At 35.6% G+C, this 23,606-nt stretch overlaps 1 protein-coding gene across 5 annotated transcripts in view; it reads right to left on the minus strand.

The window, feature by feature from the left end:
* Positions 1 to 23,606, minus strand: part of USP32 (ubiquitin specific peptidase 32) — a 234,431-nt gene that overhangs the window by 65,187 nt on the left and 145,638 nt on the right. For all 5 annotated transcript variants that reach the window (XM_073235293.1, XM_073235294.1, XM_073235292.1 and 2 more), the window contains exons 11-12: positions 21,103 to 21,164; positions 16,686 to 16,788 (exon numbers count right to left, since the gene is read on the minus strand). In XM_073235293.1, the coding sequence (XP_073091394.1) occupies positions 16,686 to 16,788; positions 21,103 to 21,164 (165 nt within the window). The remainder of the gene's footprint in view (positions 1 to 16,685; positions 16,789 to 21,102; positions 21,165 to 23,606) is intronic.

A 23,606-nucleotide genomic window follows, 5' to 3' on the forward strand; every position in this document is an offset into this window, starting at 1 on the left:
GCTTGGTCTCTGTTTTCATTTGATCATTGATCCACTGATTATTTAGGAGCATGAGCATGTTGTTAAGCCTCCATGTGTTTGTGAGCCTTTTTGCTTTCTTTGTACAATTTATTTCTAGTTTTATACCTTTGTGGTTTGAAAAGTTGGTTGATTCGATTTCAATCTTTTTGAATTTACTGAGGCTCTTTTTGTGGCTTAGTATGTGGTCTGTTCTGGAGAATGTTCCATGTGCACTTGAGAAGAATGTGTATCCTGTTGCTTTTGGATGTAGAGTTCTATAGATGTCTATTAGGTCTATCTGTTCTAGTGTGTTGTTCAGTGCCTCTATGTCCTTACTTATTTTCTGTCTGGAGGATCTGTCCTTTGGAGCGAGTGGTGTGTTGAAGTTTTCTAGAATGAATGCATTGCATTCTATTTCCTCCGCTAATTCTGTTAGTATTTGTTTCACATATGTTTGAGCTCCTGTATTGGTTGCATATATATTTATAATGGTTATATCCTCTTGTTGGCTTGACCCCTTTATCATTTTATAATGTCCTTCTTTATCTCTTGTTACTTTCTTTGTTTTGAAGTCTATTTTGTCTTTTACAAGTACAGCAACACCTGCTTTTTGCTCCCTATTGTTTGCATGAAATATCTTTTTCCATCCCTTTACTTTTAGTCTGTGTATGTCTTTGGGTTTGTGGTGTGTCTCTTGTAAGCAGCATATAGATGGGTCTTGCTTTTTTTATCCATTCTATTACTCTGTGTCTTTTGATTGGTGCATTCAGTCCATTTACATTTAGAGTGATTATTGAAAGATATGTCCTTATTGCCATTGTAGGCTTTAGATTCGTGGTTACCAAAGTTTCAAGGGTAGCTTCTTTATTATTTAACCATCTAACTTTACACTCTTATTAAGCTATTATAAACATAGTTTGATGATTCTTATTTCTCTCCCTTCTTATTCCTCCTCCTCCACTCTTTATATGTTAGGTGTTTTATTCTATACTCTTTTGTGTTTCATTTGACTGCTTTTGTGAGTAGTTGATTTTATTTTTTGCTTTTAGTTAATATTTGGTTGGTCTGCTTTCTTTCTTGTGATTTTATTTTCTCTGTGGACATCTATTTAGCCTCAGGAGTACTTCCATCTAGAGCAGTCCCTTTAAAATATCCTGTAGAGGTGGTTTGTGGGAGGCAAATTCCCTCAACTTTTGCTTGTCTGGGAATTGTTTAATCCCCCCTTCATATCTGAATGATAATCATGCTGCATACAGTATTTTTGGTTCAAGGCCTTTCTGTTTCATTGCATTAAATATATCATGCCATTCTCTTCTGGCCTGTAAGGTTTCTGTTGAGAAGTCTAATGATAGCCTGATGGGTTTTCCTTTGTAAGTGACCTTTTCTCTCTCTCTCTGGCTGCCTTTAATACTCTGTCCTTGTCTTTGATCTTTGCCATTTAAATTATTATATGTCTTGGTGTTGTTCTTCTTGGGTCCCTTGTGTTGTGAGTTCTGTGGGTGGAAGCCCTTTTTTAATATTAAAAATTAAGTAACTTATTTTTTTATTATTAAATATTATATTGTCACTGTAGAAAATACAGAAAAATATGAAGGAAATAAACATCACAAGTACTCACATTCCATCATTTGACATTAACTATAGTTGACATTTTCACATGATTCTTTTATTTTTTGTGACTGAAAGCATGTAACATGTAAAAATAAGTAGTATGGAAGATTTAGTTAGAACTAAGAGCATGGCTCTGACTCACCAGCTATATGACCTTTCACAAAAAATAAACCTCTAAGTCTCAGTTTATTCATTCATGACTAACAATAAGAATAATATTAGTATCTACTTCACAAATGTTGCGAAGATTACATGAAAGTGCCTGGAAGTTAGTAAATGCGAACTATCATTCCAGTTGTTAAATAGTTATCACATTATAAACACAAGATATTGTTTCTTTTTCTTTTACTTCATGTTATATTGATAGGATTTTTCTGTGAGAATCTTTTAAACAGAGGAATAGCACAACCCAAATTTCCTTTTAAAAATAATTCTCCTGGGTAGAAAGAACTGGACGTAGAAACTGAAAATCAGGACCCAGGTTGGAAGACTCCCTCAATAATTCAGGCAAAGGATGATGTGGTACTAAACCATAAAACTAGATCCAGAAATAAGATGTAGAAGGTGAAAAAATCTGACAACTAACCATGTATAAAAGAGGGGCAAAGATAATGCCGAAGTAGAACATGAGGTGCTGGCTTAGACTAGAAATTAACACCTTCATAAGTAATTAATAAGTTATTTATTATTAAGTTATAATAGTGAGTAAGATAGTTCTGGGATTTTCTGGTTTGAGATACCTGAACATTTCAGTATTATGCTCAGGAGAGAGAAAGAGGTTGGAAATAAAAATCTGCAACTCAATAGATTTCCTGAAGCACAAAAAATGGTATATGTAGAATAAGTAGAAAAAACTATTTAAAGGATAGGTAATGACAGAATCTGGGAAGGACACTGACTCTGAATGATCAGAGAAAAATCAGGAGATTGTAGAGTATCAGAAACAGAGATTGCTAACATCAAACTATTTTCCACTAAATTTAGCAGTGAAAAAAGAGAGGTAAGAGTTGAGGAGAAGCAGGAGAGAAAGTGCTATGAGAATGTGTATCTGTGAGTGTTTTAAAAAAAATCAGGATATTTGTTAACTGAGAGCGTAAAGAGGAAGACTAACGGGAGTAACCAGAGATAGACAACAACATGTGTAGAATTGAATCTTAGTAGAAAAACTGATTAATGGATAGTCTAGAAGGCACTGTACTGAAACCTAAGAAAAACACGAAATTTAAAAGACAAATTCCAAGTCCCAGCACTGCAATAGCATAGAGGATGCTTTAATTTCTTTTAATGGAATTACAGCATTCCTAATTTTGGCCAAAACAGGGAGACATTGCATCAACATTTTATTAGACGTTTTCCCCTCTTTGAACGGTAAATCAGGTGAATCAATTTTTAGATGCTTCAGAAGCCAGTTCTGAAGAAATCCCAGTGTCTGCATTGAAAGAGTGGCAAGAAGAGTGAGAATAAAACCTATGTTTCTATCCATATACCAATTAACTTTCTGGATTAAAACTTAAAAATAGGAAGATAGCTTTATAGTTAACATTTCAAACAATTCAGAAGCACATAGGTTCACATTTATTACAAACCCAAATACTAGCATCTTCTGTCAATTAACTTTCTTAACATATGGGAAAAGTGTCAGACCTTTTGGGATATTAAATAACCCTAGTTCACAATGAAAAACTTATTCTCCATTCAATTCACTTTCAATCCTGACTACTTCAAGGAAAGAGTCTCAGTTTGGTACTAAAGTGCTGGTCTAATTCTTGAAATGGTAGTGTAACATTTGCTTAATTTCTCTTTTTAACAGAGAATATAGGCCTGAACATCAGAGTCTTCCAAAGGCAGCACTATTTAGCTGGAATTTAATTATGTATTTTATTTCACTGAATTTATTTTTATTTTGACCTTCTATTTCTGGATTGTGACACTGATTTCCTATTTAATATAGTAGTAAGAAGTTTACTTTTAAAACATTTATTTACATAATAATGGTAAAGTTACTTATATAAACATATTAAGCAAATAATACTATGGGTGTTATATGACAAAAATGGTGACCGTAGCACACAAATTACTAACAACTGGGAATCTATATCAAATATGGATTTTGTGCCATAAGTAAATTGGACTATTCACTATAGTAGTAAAAGTTGTACAGACAATGGAACAAGCAAACCAAACTGACCTGTGGCCAAGAAAAGTAGAAATATAAATTAGACTCAAATAGTTTATATTATTAATCTTGTGTTTGGACTTCAGCTTGCAGATTTCACATAGCAATTTTTTAGTGATAGTATTGATCTTCTCAGAGCTTTTCTGACATTGAGTCCATATCAATAAAAGTGCCATAAATTTAGAGGAAGTTTCAAAGAAATTTTCAGTAAACAAAAATGATATTATTTAAATTAATTCAACCTTTTTCTTCAGTTATGCTTTCTGATCTATTTGATCTGGCCTGGAACAGAGGCATGTCTTTTTTTTTTTTTCTGGCTGATTATTGTGAGTCATTTCCTTTTTCATTTTTCTATCATTAATATACAATTACATGAGCAACATTATGGTTACTAGATTCCCCCCATTATCAAGTCCCCACCACATACCCCATTACATTCACTGTCCATCAGCATAGTAAGATGCTATAGAATCATGACTTGTCTACTCTGTGTTGTTATGCCTTCCCCGTGTCCCCCCTCCCTGCCTACATTATGTGTGCTAATTGTAATGTCCCCTTTTCCCCCTTATCCCTCCCTTCTCACCTATCCTCCCCAGTCCCTTTCCCTTTGGTAACTGTTAGTCCATTCTTGGGCTCTGTGCATCTGCTCCTGTTTTGTTCCTTCAGTTTTTGCTTTGTTCTTATACTCTACAGATGAGCGAAATTTGATACTTGTCTTTCTCCACCTGGCTTATTTCACTGAGTATAATACCCTCTAGCTCCATCCATGTTGTTGCAAGTGGTAGGATTTGTTTTCTTCTTATGGATGAATAATACTACATTGTGTATATGTACTACATCTTCTTTATCCATTCATCTACTGATAGACACTTAGGTTGCTTCCATTTCTTGGCTATTGTAAATGGTGCTGCGATAAACATAGGGGTGCATATATCTTTTTCAAACTGGGCTCCTGCAATCGTAGGGTAAATTCCTAGGAGTGGAATTCCTGGGTCAAATGGTATGTCTGTTTTGAGTTTTTTGAGGAACCTCCACACTGCTTTCCACAATGGTTGAACTAATTTGCCTTCCCACCAGCAGTGTAGGAGGGTTCCCCTTTCTCCACATCCTCACCAACATTTGTTGTTGTTTATCTTTTGGATGGTGGCCATCCTAACTGGTGTTAGGTGATATCTCATTGTGGTTTTAATTTGGATTTCTCTGATGATTAGTGATGTGGAGCATCTTTTCATGTGTGTGTTGGCCATCTGAATTTCTTCTCTGGAGAAGTGTCTGTTCAGCTCCTCTGCCCATTTTTAAAATTTGATTATTTGCTTTTTGTTTGTCAAGGTGCGTGAACTCTTTATATATTTTGGATGTCAATCCCTTATTGGATATGTCATTTATGAATATATTCTTCCATACTGTAGGTTGCCTTTTTGTTCTACTGATGGTGTCCTTTGCTGTACAGAAGCTTTTTAGTTTGATATAGTCCCACTTGTTCATTTTTGCTTTTGTTTGTTTCCCTTGCCCGAGGAGACATGTTCATGAAGAAGTTGCTCATGTTTATGTCCAAGAGAGTTTTGCCTATGCTTTCTTCTAAGACTTTTATGATTTCATGACTTACATGCAGGTCTTTGATCCATTTCGAGTTTACTTCTGTATATGGAGTTAGGCAGTAATCCAGTTTCATTGTCTTGCATGTAGCTGTCCAATTTTGCCAACACCAGTTGTTGAAGAGGCTGTCATTTCCCCATTGTATGTCCATGGCTCCTTTATCACATATTAATTGACCATATATGTTTGGGTTAGTATCTGGACTCTCTATTCTGATCCACTGGTCAACGAGTCTGTTGTTGTGCCAGTACTAAATTGTGTTGATTACTGTGGCTTTGTAGTAGAGCTTGAAGTTGGGAAGCAAGATGCCACCCTGCTTTATTCTTCCTTCTCAGGGTTGCTTTGGCTATTCAGGGTCACGCATGTCTTTTTTTTTAAAGCTGTCTGTGATGCTACTATGCAGTCAGAATTGATAACCATTGTCCTGATAAGGATTATAGTCTTACATTTTTGTTTTCATAAAGTGCTACAAATGCTGAGAGTATAGTATCTGATTTCTTATTGAACCTATTATTTGTTCTGTAACTTGCTTTTTAGAAAAAGACTTAGATTTTAATGAACTTTTGGGTCATTTGCAGTTTTCCCAGAAAGATGGAGTAGGAAAGAATAGCTTTTTCGAAAGATTGATTTTCTGAATAATTTAAGGCTCTCCCCGGTCAATGTTATCCTCCAGACACTTTATTCTTGCATAAGTGTTCTTGAACTTAAGTGGTGTCGGCATAAATATCACATACTTGACAGGCACCTCCTTTTAAAATTGATATTCACTTCTCTATTCCATTTATATCAAGTTTATGCACTATAAATTACTTTTACACCATTTGTAGTAATAAAGACTGAGGAAGATTAGGTCTCCTTAATCCCACCTTAAAAATTTTCTTCAAATTTTCCTCTGAGTTTAGCACTCTGAACAGAGTCTTGTATATTTTTTATTAATATATCATTGATATACAATCTTATGAAAGTTTCACATGAGCAACATTGTGGTTACTTCATTCACCCATATTATCAAGTCCCCCTACATACAAACCACATTGCAGTCACTGTCCATCAGTATAGTAAGATGCTATAGAATCACTATTTGGATTCTCTGTGTTATACTTTCTTCCCTGTGCACCCCCTACATTATGTGTGCTAATCATAATGCCCCTTAACCCCCTTCTCCCTCCTTCCCTACCCATCCTCCCAACCCCCTTACCCTTTGGTAACCACTAGTCCCTTCTTGTAGTCTGTGAGTCTGCTGCTGTTTTGTTCCTTCAGTTTTGTTTGTTGTTATACAAAATCTTGTATTTTAAATGTTTTAGTAAGTTTGGTAATCTTGTAAGGAGCCAATGTTTCTAAGGAAAATTTACACACAACTGTTCTTAAAAGATTTCTTATTCTGAACAGCTTAGTCTATAGGCTGAATCTATAGCTATCACTGGCAAGAAAAAGAGGGTAACAGTATCACTAGGCATTAAATCTTAGATTGTTTTACAATAATTTAACAACAGAATGGTTTTAATAGATTATTAGAGGCTGCAATCTTTGTCCCTCAGAGACTGCAGACCATACCATATTCTTTTAACATGGCACAGTGAATGACACCCTTTAGACTTGGAAAATTTCTTCACTTCTTTTCCAATGTTTCAAATCAGAAAGCTCTTTTCTTGCCTTTGGCTTTCTTTTCTAATCTTTTCTATTGTTCTCAGTATACAGCACTGCCTGAAACTGTCACTGCTTCTAAGTTCTTTCTTCTTCTCCTTCTCTGCCCTATTTTTCTTGCTGTTGATTCCACCCGTCTTGCCTTTCAATGAATAGTCAACATTTTTAATCAACCAATTTTATCACTACTGTCCTTTTGTATGTTGAACAAACCAATAATGGTCATATATTGTAGTCCCTGGCTCTTTTTGAATGTCCTGTTTCCAGTTGCCTTGGGAAGTTTTTTTCCCTAAACATGAAAAGATTTTGTTTTGTTCTTACTGACTTCTGGGTCAGGAACTATTAGAAACCATCCTATTAGTGTTTTCAGGAAGATAAGTATCTAGATAGGTAGAATTGCAACCACAGTGAGAAATTTCCTCACTTTCTTCAAGTCAATGATTCCTAAAAGGGTAATGTGGCTATTTTGAGGATTTTATGATTCCTTCTGAGTCCTCTGAATGGTTTGGAAATTCCAAAATAAGGGGCAGGAAAAGGTGATCAAAGATGGTGGCATGGGAGGAGAGACAGAGAACTCCTCCTAAAACTACATATAATATGAAACTATAGTTAAGACAACTAATCCTAAAAGAGCAACAGGTAAGAAGGCTGCGCCAGACTGCTTACAACTGGAGAACAGAGCAGACCTCACGAAACACGTACCAAAGCCCTGATCTGGCAGGACCCAAGCCCTTCGCCCACCCAAGCTCACTGGCGGGAGGAAGAGAAATGGAGAGGGAGGGGGTGGATGTATAGGACTGCTGAACACCCAGTCCTGAAGATTTGCTTTGGGAGCACAAACCTACATTGCATGGTGCTCTGGAGATTAGTGGGGTTGAAAAGCTAAGACAGGCAGAATACTTGGAAAAGACTGAGATTCCAGCCGTTTGTGGAGGACAGGGATCCACATCTGGCTGCTCTGGGGCAAAGGAAAGGTGGGTTGTCTGAGAGGCTTCCTAGCAGTGAGAGGGCTGTTGAAGGGGCAGGGATTGCACATAGGGAGAAGGGATAGGTGGACAAGGTTGTCTGGGTGTGCTCTGCCTAGCAGGTTGGGAACTTTGAGGAGCTTCATGTGCTCCATCACCCTGGTTGGCTACTCAGCTCTGAAAGGCCCCCAATGTGATACACAGCCCGCTGTGTTTTCCTCCTTGCCTACCGGTACTGGCTTGCAAACTGTCAGTCCCTGACCTGGTGTCAGGCCAGCCAGAGGGAGGCCCCGTCTACAGCAGCTACAAATGCAAAACACAGAGGCTAACACCTGTGTGCTTGGGCAAATGGTTCTAACAATGAAGACAAGCACCGCAGCTGGGAAGCAGACACAGCTCTTTCCTCCCTCCAGGCACGAGAACTGTTCCCCTGTGATCCCTGACATCACTCCAGGGGCTGAGCAGCTCCAGAGACTAGAGCTTCTGGGCAATAGAGGGCGCCACATACAAATGTGAAATGTCAAAGGAACCTGGTTCAAACTAAAATCTCACAATCACCAGAAAAAAACCCAAGTGAAACTGAACTCACCCATCTTCTAGAAAGTTCAAAATAAAAATCATAAACATGCTCATGGAGGTACAGAAAAATACTCAAGAACTCAGGGATGAATTTAGGATGGAGATTCAATCATTAAGAAATTTTACATCTGAAATAAAACACACAATGGAGGGATTTAAAAGCAGATTTGATGTACTAGAAGAAATGGTAAATGTAACAGAAATTAGAGGAGTACAGAGAAGCTGAGACACAGAGAGAAAAAAGGATCTCTAGGAAAGAAAGAATATTGAGAGAACTATGTGACCAATCCAAATGGAACAATATTTGCATTATAGGGGTAGCAGAAGAAGAAGAGAGAGAAAAAGGGACAGTAAGTATCTTTGAGAAGGTAATTGCTGAAAACTTCCCCAATTTGGGGAAGGAGATAGTCTCTCAGGCCATGGATGTGCACAGATCTCCCAACACAAGGGACCCAGGGAAGACAACACCAAGAGATATAGTAATTAAAATGGCAAAAATCAAGGATAAGGACAGAATACTAAAAGCAGCCAGAGAGAGATATAAGATTACACACAAAGGAAAGCCCATCAGGCTATCATCAGACTTTTTAGCAGAAACCTTACAGGTCAAAAGGGAGTGGCATGATGTATTTAATGCAATGAAGCAGAAGGGCCTGGAACCAAGATTACGTTATCCAGCAATATCATTTAAATTTGAAGGAGGGATTAAACAATTTTCAGATAAGCAAAAGCTGAGAGAATTTACCTCCTAGAACCCACCTCTACAGTGTATTTTGGAGGGACTGCTATACATATAAGTGTTCCTAAGGCTAAATAGCTGTCACCAGCAGAAATAAAACCACAGCAAAAAAAGTAGAACAATTAATTACCAAGCAGATGCAAAATTACATCAACTACTTCCAAAGTCAATCAAGGGATGGACAAGGAGTACAGAATATGATATCTAATATATAAAAGAATGGAGGAGGAAGAAAAAGGAGGGGAAAAAAAAGCCTTTACGTTGTTCTTGTAAATACCATACTAAGTGAGTTAAATTAGACTGTTAGATAGTAAGGGAATTACCCTTGAACCTTTGGTAACCACAGATCTAAAGCCTGCAATGGCAATAAATACATACCTATCGATAATCACCTTAAGTGTAAATGGTCTAAATGTACCAATCAAAACACTTAGAGTCACTGACTGGATAAAAAAACAAGACCTGTCTATCTGCTAATTACTAGAGACTCACTTCAAAACCAAAGACATACACAGACTGTAAGTAAACAGATGGAAAAAGATATTTCATGCAATTAATAGGAAGAAAAAAGAAGGAGTTGCAGTACTTGTATCAGACAAAACAGACTCCAAAACAAAGTCATAACGGACAAAGAAAAACATTACATAATGATAAAGGGGTCAGTCCAAAAAGAGGATATAACCATTATAAATATCTATGTGCCCAATAAAAAGGACCTACATATGTGAAACAAATGCTAACAGAATTGAAGGGGGAAATAGATGCCTGCATTCATTTTAGGATACTTCAATACTGCACGCACTCCAAAGGACAGGTCAACCAGACAGAAAATACGTAGGTAGACTGAGGCACTGAACAACACATTAGAAGAGAACACATTCTTTTCAAGTGCACATGGAATACTTTCAAGAACAGATCACATACTAGGCCACAGAAAGAGCCTCAGTAAATTAAAAAAGACTGAAATTGTACCAACCAGCTTCTCAGACCACAAAGGTATGAAACTGGAAATAAATTACACAAAGAAAATGAAAAATCCCACAAACACATGGATTCTTAATAACATGCTCCCAAACAATCTATGGATCAATGACCAAATAAAAACTGAGATCAAGCAATATATGGAGATAAAAGCTAACAATAATTCAACACTGCAAAATCTGTGGGATGCAAGAAAGGTTGTGCTAAGAGGGAAGTATACTGCAATAGAAGCCTACCTCAGGAAAGAAAATCAATTCCAAATGAACAGCCTAAACTCACAATTAAGGAAACTAGAAAAAGAAGAACAAATGAGGCCCAAAGTTAGGAGAAGGAGGGACACAATAAAGATGAGAGCATAAATAAATAAAATTGAGAAGAATAAAACAACAGAATCAATGAAAGCAGGAGCTGGTTTTTTGAGAAAGTAAACAAAATGGATAAACCCCTAGCCAGACTTATCAAGAAAAAAAGAGAGTCTTCACACATCAATAGAATCAGAAAGGAGAAAGGAAAAATCATGATGAACAGCACAGAAATACAAAGAAGTATGAGAGAATACTATGAAAAACGACATGCTGACAATTTGGATAACCTAGAAGAAATGGACAACTTTCTAGAAAAATACAACCTTCCAAGACTGACCCAGGAAGAAACAGAAAATCCGAATAGACCAATTACCAGCAACAAAATAAAATTGAATTGGTAATCAAAAAACTACCTAGGAACAAACCGCCTGGACCAGCTGGTTTCAGTGCTGAATTTTATCAAACATTTAGTGAAGACCTAATACCCATCCTCCTTAAAGTTTTCCAAAAAGTAGAAGAGGAGAGAATACTCTCAAAATCATTCTATGAGGTCAGCATCACTCTAATACCAAAACCAGGCAAAGACACCACAAAAAAAGAAAATTACAGAACAATATCCCTGATGAGCATAGATGTAAAAACACTCAATCAAATATTAGCAAACCGAATTCGAAAATACATCAAAAAGATCAACCATCATGATCAAGTAGGATTTATCCCAGGAATGCAAGGATGGTACAACACTCAAAAATCCATCAACATCATCCAGCACATCAACAAAAAGAACAAAAACCACATGATCATCTCCATGGATGCTGAAAAAGCATTCAACAAAATTCAATATCTGTTCATGATAAAAACTCTCAATGGTTATAGAGGTCAAGTACCTCAACATAGTAAAGGTCACATATGAATACCTGCAGCCAACATCATACTTAACAGTGGGAATATGAAAGCTTTTCCTTTAAGATTGGGAACACTCTCCCCACTTTTATTCAATATAGTTCTGGATGTCCTTGCCACAGTAATCAGAAAACACAAAGAAATAAAGGGCATCCAGACTGGCAAGGAAGAGGTTAAACTGTTCCTGTTTGCAGATGGCATGATACTGTACATAAAAAACTCTAAAGAATCCACTCCAAAACTACTAGATCTAATACCCAAATTCAGCAAAGTTGTCAGATACAAAATTAATACACAGAAATCTATGGCATTCCTATACACTAATGATGAAACAATTCCATTTACAACTGCATCAAAAAGAATAAATACCTAGGAATAAACCTAACCAAAGAAGTGAAAGACCTATATATACTCTGAAAACTACAAGACACTCACGAGAGAAATTAAAGATACCAATAAATGGAAACACATCCCATGCTCATGGATAGGAAGAATTAATATTGTCAAAATGGCCATCCTTCCTAAAGCAATCTACAGATTCAATGCAATCCCTATCAAAATATCAATGGCATTCTTCAATGAACTAGAGCAAATAGTTCTAAAATTCATATGGAACCACAAAAGACCCCAAACAGGCAAAGCAATCCTGAGAAGGAAGAAGAAAGCTGGGAGGATTACGCTCCCAGACTTCAAGCTCTACTACAAAGCCACAGTAATCAAGACAATTTGGTACTGGCACAAGAAAAGACCCATAGACCAACGGAACAGACTAAAGAGCCCAGATACAAACCCAAGCATATATAGTCAATTAATATATGATAAAGGAGCCATGGATATACAATGGAGAAATGACAGCTTCTTGTACAAATGTTGTTGGCAAAACTGGACAGATACATGCAAGAGAATGAAATTGGACTATTGTCTAACCCTGTACACACAAGTAAACTCGAAATGGATCAAAGACCTGAATGTAAGTCATGAAACTATAAAACTCTTAGAAGAAAACATAGGCAAAAATCTCTTGAATATAAACATGAGCAACTTTTTCGTGAACGGATCTCCTTGGGCAAGGGAAACATGATAAAAAATGAACAAATGGGACTACATCATGCTAAAAAGCTTCTGTACAGCAAAGGACACAATCAGCAGAACAAAAAGGCATTCTATAGTATGGATTTTTGTAAATGATATGTTACATGTTTGTAAATGATACATCTGACAAGGGGTTAACATCCAAAATATATAAATAACTCACATGCCTCAACACCCAAAACCAAATAACCCTATTAAAAAATGGGTGGAGGATATGAACAGACACTTCTCCAAAGAAGAAATTCAGATGACCAACAGGCACATGAAAACATGCTTTCCATCGCTTATTATCAGGGAAGCGCAAATTAAAACCACAATGAGATCCCACCTCACACCAGTTAGGATGGCCAACAAAGAAAAGACTAGGAATAACAAATTCTGGTGATGGTGTGGCGAAAGGGGAACCCTCCTACACTGCTGGTGGGAATGTAAACTAGTTCAACCATTGTGGAAAGCAATATGGAGGTTCCTCAAAAAACTAAAAATAGAAGTATCATTTGACCCGGGAATTCCACTCTGATGAATTTACCCAAAGAAAACAAGTTCTCAGATTCAAAAAGACATACGCATCCCTATGTTTATCATAGCACTATTTACAATAGCCAAGATATGGAAGCAACCGAAGTGTCCATCAGTAGATGAATGGATAAAGATGTGGTACATATACACAATGGAATACTATTCAGTCATAAGAAAGAAACAAATCTTACCACTTGTAACAACATGGATGGAGCTAGAGGGTATTATGCTCAGTGAAATAAAACAGGCAGAGAAAGACAAATACCAAATGATTTCCCTCATTTGTGGAGTATAACAATGAAGCAAAACTAAAGGAACAAAAGAGCAAGCAGACCCACAGGCTCCAAGAAGGGTCTAGTGGTTACAAAAGGGGGGTAGGGCGGATGGGGAGGGAGTGCAAAGGGGATTGTGGGGTATCATGATTGGTGCATATGGTGTTTGTGGGGTCACAGGAAAGACAGTGTAGCTCAGAGAAGAGAAATGGTGACTCTGTGGCATCTTACGACACTGATGGACAGTGACTGCAATGGGATATGTGGGGGGACTTGATAATAAGGGTGAATGCAATAACCACATTGTTTTCTTGTGAATCCTTCATAAAAGTGTTTATCAATAATACTTAAAAAATAATAATAAAAAAAAGTAAGGGGCAGGATTCATTTTCTTCTCTATCAGTGGTGATGCTACTTCATTTTACAATCCCCTTCATTTTACCATATATATATATGTGTACTACAAGTATTATCTTAGATAACTCATAGTTATTCCAATTTTATATTTTATAAGTGTACCATGCTTGTTTTGGAAAAACAGAGGGCAGTATGGAACAAGGGGAAAAGTACTAAGGTAGGAATCAAGAGACCTGAGCTTTAGAGATCTAGATCAGGTAATTAACTAATTACCTAATATAAGTTTGGGCAATTAAAAAACCTAAAGGGACTTCAGAAGCTTTGTGTATAACTTTAGAGAATAGAAGTGCTTATTTCTGGCTCTAAAGTTACATGATAACTAAACAGTAAAATCTGAGTAGTAATAGCTGCTTCCTTTTAGTTCCTTTAGTTTAGGAGGAAAGATTATCATATATACTACACTGATAAACAGAAAATATTTCACCCATTTCTCTCTGTTTCATTTTCACAAAAGGAGATATCATATAGTAGTAAAACACTTGGATCATTAAAGAGGAAACAGATCAGCAAGATCCCATGAGTAGACTAGGTATTCAAGCTCACGTGGATAATAGTGAATCTGAGGTAAACCACTTCTGGAGAAGGACTGCTAATTTTTCCTCCTTCCTTGGCCTGTCTCTTTTAAGCATGCTACTATCTAAAAGATACAGTGTGCCCTCACAGACATTTAGTAATTCACATATGCAAACATGCCATTTTGCAAAGAGACAGACATTAACAAAAGCTAACTAACATCTTAGGTAGACAGACTAAATCCAGAGTAAGATCAAATTATCCAATATGATAGTAACACCCATTTATTCTTTTTTAAGCAGGGCATTTGTTAAAGTTGCCATACATATTAAAAAGTAAATTTAAATCACTAATTACTACTGCTACTGTTGCTATAACTACTGCTAGTCTTACTAATATTACTACCTAACTTTATATAGGGTTTTTACTTGCCAGTAATGGGGCTAAGTGCTTCATCTATATTAACTCATGTGCATTTTTATAACACTATTGAAATAGATATTGTTATTAATCCTGTTGTTTGTATGAGGAAACTGAGGTAAAGAAAGAATACGTAACTTATTCAAATTGCACAGCAAGTAGCAGAAACAGGACTCTTTAACACAGAATTATAAATTCACTAGCATTATCCTATAATGGATTCTTATAATATTAGCTAATATTTATTGAGTACTTATACTTACTATGTGCCAGATATTCTAAAACACTTAAGACATACCAAGTCTTTAATCCTTGTAACACCCTCTAAGGGAGGTCACAATTATTACTGTCACTTTACAGATAGGGAAATCAAAGCTCAGAATGTTACTTTTTAAAAAACTTACTTGCATTTAAAAGAAGTTGTTCTTTATTTAGTAAAGAACACTTTCCTAATTAATAGGTATGTTCAGAAAGGACGGCTGTAATTTCATTTACATTTTTTCCCTCCTTATTAAATAAGTTGCCCTAGTCTCTATTACCTTTCCCTCCATATGAACTGATACTTTCTTCCCAGGTTTCTCACAACAGTTTGGCAGTCTCCGTTTTAAAGTAGACTTTAAAGTCTGCATTTGACAGGCACTACTAGACAGTAATACAGAATGCCAGAGTGGGGAGATGAATATGACACTTCAGTGTAGACTTCTACCCCCACCTTACTACCCCTCCACTAATTCTTTTAATGAATAGAAGGGTTGGAGCAGGCAAGAACTAGATTCATGTTCTCAGCAGTGCACTTCCGTCTGTTTATAAGAGATGTACTGCTAAGAGCAAGACCTCTATCATGTTCCTATAAGGAACAAGAAGTAATAACTTTAAAACCAAAGCTAAATAATATTTTAGTCTGTAGCCAGTAAGACATTAGTAACCATTCATTCTAAGGCCAAACTAAGAATATAAAGACCAAAAAGCCTTTCAAAATAGACTGTGATGCTTTACCCCAATGTTCTCATTTTATACCTATAATCACCATCATCATTTGCCTACAAGGTTTGAAGTAATTTGCCTACTTTTACTCCTTAGGTGATACCAAAGCCTACTTTTTCCAATTAGTGTATTTTACATGTGAAAACATTACTAAACTCTGCTAAAGGGAAAGAGAACCCGGCAGAATAATGAGGTAGATAATGTAAACAGTCTACCAATATTCTGATAAACAATGACAGAAAAGGACATATAAGAAAAATATGAATAAAATTATCAGGATTTTGGTTAATGATCATTTGGCAACTGTCAATCAGTATATATATCAACCTGCTCTCCATGAATGGTGAACTTTAATTTCTGGCATTATTCTTTATAATTTCCTAATTTTGAAAAAGCTTTTTATGTTTTAAAAAAGACTACAATATTCACTAATGAGAATTTTTTAACTATTAAGAATAATAGCAGATTTTCATTTAGAAATTGAGCTCTAATGTTCTGAAATTAACTTTCCTGAACAGAATTTTGATGAAAAAGGTGAACAAATAAAAATAATGTAAGCTGAGACACCACTGGTTTTAAAGTCAGTCCCTTGGATTTGTTTCCAGAACTGCCACCCTTAGCACGATATTCAGTTGTCTTTAATCTCAGCCGTAGGTTCCTCACAGGTAAAATGAGTGTAATACCATTTCCTCACAGGGATACTATGAAAATCAAATGAGATATGTGAGGTGCATATATGCACCCCCATGTCCAGTATTACCTTCCCGAGAGTTGTTGCAAGGGAGGAAATTGATGTGGAAGTTTAAGCACAGAGCCTGGTCCACAGCAAGTATCACATAGGCATTCATTAATTTCTCCTTCAAATCTTTATCTAGGTTTGGAGCACTTTACTACCGGCCAGTAGTCACACAAAGTTTGATGGAGTTGAAAATTGTATGAAAAATGTCAATTAACAGGACTCTTACTCACGTATTTGACATATTCTTTCCACTGCTGCCACCACTGCATGGAGATGATAAACCAATTGTGTCCTGGTTGCAGACCATACCTGCTCTCTCGTTCTAACCAGCCTCTGTACATACAAGAGAAATTTAGTACACCAAATGGTGTGTGAAAGACATGACCAAATACCCACAAATTATCATTAGAAGTTTTTATACATGAAAAACATGAAACAGATATACCCAGGAGATAGTCACAATTTCAATTTGTGAAACACTCTTAAGCTAATTTCAGGAGGCATACCAACACTATCAAGTCTCATACTGATGTTTTAAAAACAGCCTTATTAAGGAATAGTTGCATAAAGTAAAATTTACCAGAATTAAGTGTACAATTCCATGATTCTGTTAAATATACAGACATATACAAACATCCCCACAATCCAATTTTAGAACATTTCAATTACCCCAAAAAGATACCCTGTGTCCATTTTTAGTCAACCTGTGTTACCACCCTCAGCCTCGGAAACCAGTAGTTATCTCTTACAAATTGTCCTTTCCTAAAGATTCCTTATAAATGGAATTCTGTAACATGTAGTCTGTTATATCTGGTCTCTCTTCCTTATAGCATAATGACTTTGAGGTTCATCTATGTTATAGAAGATATCATTAGTCTGTTCTTTTTTATTACTGATAGTACACAGGTATGTATATACCATGTTTTGTTTGCCCATCTAAAATCTGATCACTTGAAACTGGCAAACTGTTTTCCAAAGGAGGCATTTAACATTCCCATCAGTAATGTATGATGGTTTCAGTTTCTCCATATTCTTGCCAACACTTGTTATTGTTTGTATTTTCTATCATAAATGTCCTAGAAGGTGTGAAATGGCATCACATTGTGACTTTTAAAATAGCATTTTTATTGAGGAGAAATTCACATAATGTGGTGGTGGCACATTTTGAATGTACTAATGCCACTGAATTTTACACTTTAAAATGGTTAATTTTATGTTATGTGAATTTCTCCAAAACATTTTCATAAGTCTCAACTAAGCAGTTATACATTAGGCAGTTATTCTCTATTATTCCCTTCTCCCTGCATTTAGCAATCACCAATCTGCTTTCCGTATCTATGGATTTACCTATTGTGGATATTTCATATGGAAATCATAAAAGATGTGACCTTTTGTTGCACGCTCACGATGTATCAGTACATCATTCCTTTTTAAATAATACACACGCCACATTTGTTTATCTATTCATTCGCTTATAGATATTTAGGATGTTCCCACCTCTTGGCTATTGTGAATAGTGCCACTATGAACATCTGTGTACAAGTATCTGAGTCCCTGTTTTCAATTCTTTTGAGTATATATCTACAAGTGGTTAATTCCATGTTGAGGGACTACCAGATAGTTTTCCATAGCAGCTATACCACTCTACATTTCCACCAGCAATATATGAGGGTCTCAGTTTCTCCATATCCTTACAAATTTATTATCCATTTTTTAAATTACAAACATCCTGTAGATGTGAAGTGGAATTTCATTGTGGTTTTGAGTTGCATTCCTCAATGACTAATGATTTTGAGTATTTCTTCATGTGCTTGATGACGCACCATTTGTACACCCTCTCTGGAGAAATGTCAAGTCCCTTGCCCATTTTTTGAGTTTTTTGTCTGTTGTGTTGGTGAGCTGTAGGAGTTCTTTATATATTTTGGTTACTTGACACTTATTAGAGCTATGGTTTACAATTATTTTTTCCCATTCTGTAGTCTTTTTATTTTGACAATGTCCTTGAATGCACAGAAGTTTTACATTTTGATGAAGTCAAATTTATCTATTTTTAATTTGGCTGCTCATGCTTTTGGTGTCCCAGTATCAAAATCCATTTCAAAATCAAAATCACTCCTGAAGAAATGTTTTTGCTGCATAAAGAATTCTTTGTTACAGTCCTTTTTTTTCTTTTAGCACTTTAATTCCAATCACTTTTGGATTCCAAGGTTTCTGATGAGAAAAGCACTGTTAACTCTTATTAAGTATCCATTGTATATGATCAGTATTTTCTCCCTTGCTGCATTTAAAATTCTATCTGGGTTCTGACAATTTGATTATAATGTATCTTGGTGTGGATCTCTTAGAGTTTATCTTTCTTGGAGTTTAATGGGATTTCTGGATGTTTAAGTTCACATCTTCTATCAAGTTTGGGAAGTTTGGGGCCTTTATTTCTTCAAATATTCTGCCATTTTTCTCCTCCTCTTCTTCTGAGAGGCAGTCCCATCATGTGTATGTTGGTATGCTTGCTGCTATCCCACAGGTCTCCTGGTACTAGAGGTAATACACCCCTCTAGTGAATTTTTCATTTCAGTTATTGTACTTTCCAGCTCCATAAGCTGTGCTTGGTACCTTTTCATACTTAAAAAAAAAAAACTCTCTTTGTTGATGTTATTCATCTATTTGTTCATATATCATTCTCCTGGTGTATTTTACCTCTTTGTTCATAGTTTCCAGTAGCTCTTTGAACATAATTAAAATAGCTGATTTAAAATCTTTGTCTACTAAGCCCAATGTCTGTACTTCCTCAGAGGCAGTTTTCTGTTACTATCTTCTGTAAATGGGCCATTCCTTTTTCCTTTTTGCATGTTTTATAATATTTGCTGAAAACTAGACCTTTTGAATATATAATATGGTAACTTTGGAAATCAGATTTCCCTCTACTCCTCCAGGTTTGCTTTTGTTGCATGCTGAAATTGCTTAGTGACATTTCTGAACTGTTCTTTGTTAAGTCTGTATTCTTTGTTATGTGTGGTCTTGAATTCTCTCTTCATTTCACTGTGCTCAGCTAGTATTTTGACAGATTTCTCTGAATCACAGGGATAGGAGGAGGGAGAGAGAGGAGATGGTGGCTGGGCTAGAGAGAGAGAAGAGGGGGTAGGAGGAGGAAGAGGAGAGGAAGAAAAGCAAAAAGGAGAAGGAAGAGGGTGGAGATGGGGGTGGGAGGAAAAGGATAAAGAGGAAACAAAAACCTCTCTTGTCTTTGAAGAATGGCTCTGTGCTAGGGAACTCTTCAATGCTTAGTCAGGCTGTTTACATCCGCCTTAGCCTTCATTTCCTGCATGCCCTTATTCTAGAGATTAGCCAGTGGTGTAAATATGGGTATGTTCTCAAGTTTATTCTGAATGTGCATCTTGCCATGAGTATGTGCAAGGCTTTCTAAATTCCCTAGATACAAGTATACTTTTGAATGCTTGAGTTCTCTAAGCAAAATCATCTCCCTTTCCCTCCTAGACTTCTGGCATTCTGTTGTATGGCTGAAGTGTAATATTTTGCCCCAGGTGGCTGCAGTTTGTTCATTTGCCTTACCATATTTTTGAAGAACGCCCACTGCTTTTCCAGCCTGGTAAAGTTCTCAGACAGGGGTAACAGAGTTGAGCTACTTGTGTCAGTTCTTCAAGTAAACCCAAACAGGTTAGAACAAACACAGATCTTTATGAGTAAGGTATGCTCTGTCCCACCTGAAACCAGGGAATAGATACTTAAACTAGAAACACAGGCTGCCATCTTCAAGACTGACAGTGAACCAGGCAGGGGTAAATATAAATGCCATAAAGCATTCTTACTGTTTTTAAGTTGGCTTTTCTTCTTTTTCAGCATTCACTTGATTGCTATAAACCTTTGACTCCTTTCAAGAATTCTAACAAAATTTATTTTGACAGTTTCTCCTGTATTTTTCAATGTTTCTGTGGAGAGACATGCTCTTAGAGCTACCTACTACACCATTTTCACTGAAATCAGTCCTTTCATTGTGTTTTAATTTGCCTTCCCTAAAGATGCTGCTGGGTTTTATGGGCATATTAGTCATTCATTTACACATGTTTGGATAAATGTCTATTCATGTCTCTTCCATATTTTTAAATAAATAAAAGGTGTATGTGAGGTGATGGTGATGGACATGTTAATCAACAGTGGGAATCCTTTCACAAAGCATATATGTATCAAATCATCATCACATTGTACACATGAAATATCTTACAATTTTACCTGTCAATTATATCTAAATAAAGCTGAAAAAATGTCGATAGCAATTAAGTATAAATATAGATGATGGTCATTTTTTGTTTCTTTTTGCTTAGTTCTACTTTATAATTCTTGTACAATAAAAAAATGCTTTTATCTTATATCTTTTATTTCAAAAAATTAAATTCAGTACTCAGTGCAATTTTAATGTTAAATAGAATTTGCTTTCTAAATTAATCCAATCCCTTAGTTCAGAAGTTACTTTAATAAAAATATTTAAATATGTAAGTATTCCAAAGAAACAGGATGTTACTGCAATGATTCCATTAAAATAGTACCATTTTGTTATGTAGTAACAATATATTTCAGGTGTTAGAAAGTTCAACTACATAATGAAAAATACACACATTCAATCTACAAACTTACCTAATAATTTGTCCTTCCTCTTCTGGAGTAGCTGGTCTTAACCCCAGAACTATGTGACATACCTATAGAAAAAAGTAGCAAACTAAATTTTATTGACTGGTGCTAGTGACTGGGTTGTATATTTCACTCTCTGCATGAGATCCACTTTCTAGATGGGAATCTGTATTAGCAACAGCTGTCGAGTGACAAATTATCATTGATTCACTTGAGCAAATTCAAACTTTAAACTTTACCTGTTTTTTTTTACACAAACCATTTCAATAGAAGCCAACTTCCAAATTTCCATGTGACACAGGAAAAGAGAAACAAAATCCCTTTTCAGAATATTTCATTAATACTATATATTTTAATATTTCCCAAGAATATTATTTTCTTTCCTAAAATTTGAAGAGCATATCATAACACTGGAGAGAAAGGTGAAGAAGGGTCAATGAAGAGGACATAGGAGATGAAAGATAACATTGGCATTTTAATTTAAAAAGCTCTAGGAGAAAATTATGGCCACTAATGCTAAGTATGCATTTTAGGGTTCATTTTCTCTTTAATATTTTTGCCTTCTCCCAATATTATTATTGTTTAAATATATGGTTTTTTCAACATTTTATCATGGAACTTTTCAAACATACAGAAGTTTGAAGAATTTTATACTGAACATGTCATACCCATCCTATATTCCAACATTAACATTTTATTGTACTTGCATTTATTTCTGAATTCGTCCATTAATCCATCTTAATTTTTGGATGTATTTCAAAGTAAATTATAAATACTAATACAGCTCTCTGTAAATCAGCATGCCTAATATATTAACTAGAGAGTTCAATATCTGTTCGGTTTTTTTTACTGTTTTGAGGCAACATTTATGTAACAATGAAACACACAAATTATATTTTTGAGGATTATTCATGATCAGTAATTCATTCTTTTTATTACTGAGTAGTATTCCACTGTTTGCATATGCCATCATTTATTTTTATCTGTTCTCATATTGATGGATTTTGATACTTGGGCTTTTGATACCTGGTTTTTGCAAGCAAACTGAAAAAAACAGAAAAATATAATATATATGCTTAAAAGTGAACAAGTGTTAAGGACAGTTCAATGAATGTTCATAAAGTAAATATACCTAAATAACCTTCACCCAATCAAAAAATAGAACATTGCCACCTCCCACTTTGGGATTCTTCCCAGACACCACTGCACCACTTTGATGTATTCATTCTTTAATTTTATCACCATGGATTGGTTTTGTATGCTTATGAAATTTTTGGTATAGTATTTCCACTCAATGTTACGTTTCATCCATGTTGTGTGTAGCACTAGTATATTTACTTTCATTGCTCTAAAACATACCATTGTACACGTGGGACACAATTTATTTATTGTTTATGTATTGATTTACTGACAGGTATTCGATAGGTCATTTTCTGTTTTGGGATATTACAAATAGTGATTATAAGAACTTCCTTGGATGTTTGTTGGTGTTCATACATGCAAGTTTCTGTAGGGCACACACAGGGAGTATACTTGCTGGGTCTGCCTATGCTCAACTTTCATAAACAGTGACAAACTATTTCCAAAGTATTTGTAACAATTTACATTCCCACTGGAAAAGTGTAGAGTTCCAGCTGCTTGTCATCCTCACCAATACTTTATATATCACTCAAAAAATAACCCTTTGGGGTATGTCTAATGGTATTTCAAGCATGTTTTTTAATATTTATTTCCATAATGACTAAAGAGGTTAGCCCCTTTTCATAATATTTTTTGCTACCTGGATATCCTCTTTTGTGAAGCACTTGCTCAAGTTTTTTTGCACATTTTTATATTGAGGTTCTGCTTTTTTCTCACTGATGTTTGTTCTTTTTATCCCATAGGTACAAGTCTTTTGTACCACTGCAGGTATTGCAAATATCTTCTCCCACTGTGTGGCTTATCTTTTCACTTTATTAATGCTATCTCTTGATAAAAGAATTTTAAATTTTACTGAAGTCCAACTTAAAAATGTTTCTTTTATCATTAATGCTTTCTGTATCCTGTTTAAGAATTTTTTGCCACATCAGAATTGTTTGGCAAAATTGATGCTGATCATCTCCATACATGCTGAAAAAGCATTCGACAAAATTCAACATCCATTCATGATAAAAACTCTCAGCAAAATGGGTATAGAGGGCAAGTACCTCAACATAATAAAGGCCATATATGATAAACCCACAGCCAACATCATACTGAACAGCGAGAAGCTGAAAGCTTTTCCTTTGAGATCGGGAACAAGACAGGGATGCCCACTCTCCCCACTGTTATTTAACATAGTACTGGAGGTCCTAGCCATGGCAATTAGACAAAACAAAGAAATACAAGGAATCCAGATGGTAAAAAAGAAGTTAAACTGTCACTATTTGCAGATGACATGATATTGTACATAAAAAATCCTAAGGACTCCACTCCAAAACTACTAGAACTCATATCGAAATACAGCAAAGTTGTAGGATACAAAATTAACA

The sequence above is a fragment of the Manis javanica genome, chromosome 4 (genome assembly GCF_040802235.1).
Source record: "Manis javanica isolate MJ-LG chromosome 4, MJ_LKY, whole genome shotgun sequence".
Classification (NCBI taxonomy): domain Eukaryota; kingdom Metazoa; phylum Chordata; class Mammalia; order Pholidota; family Manidae; genus Manis; species Manis javanica.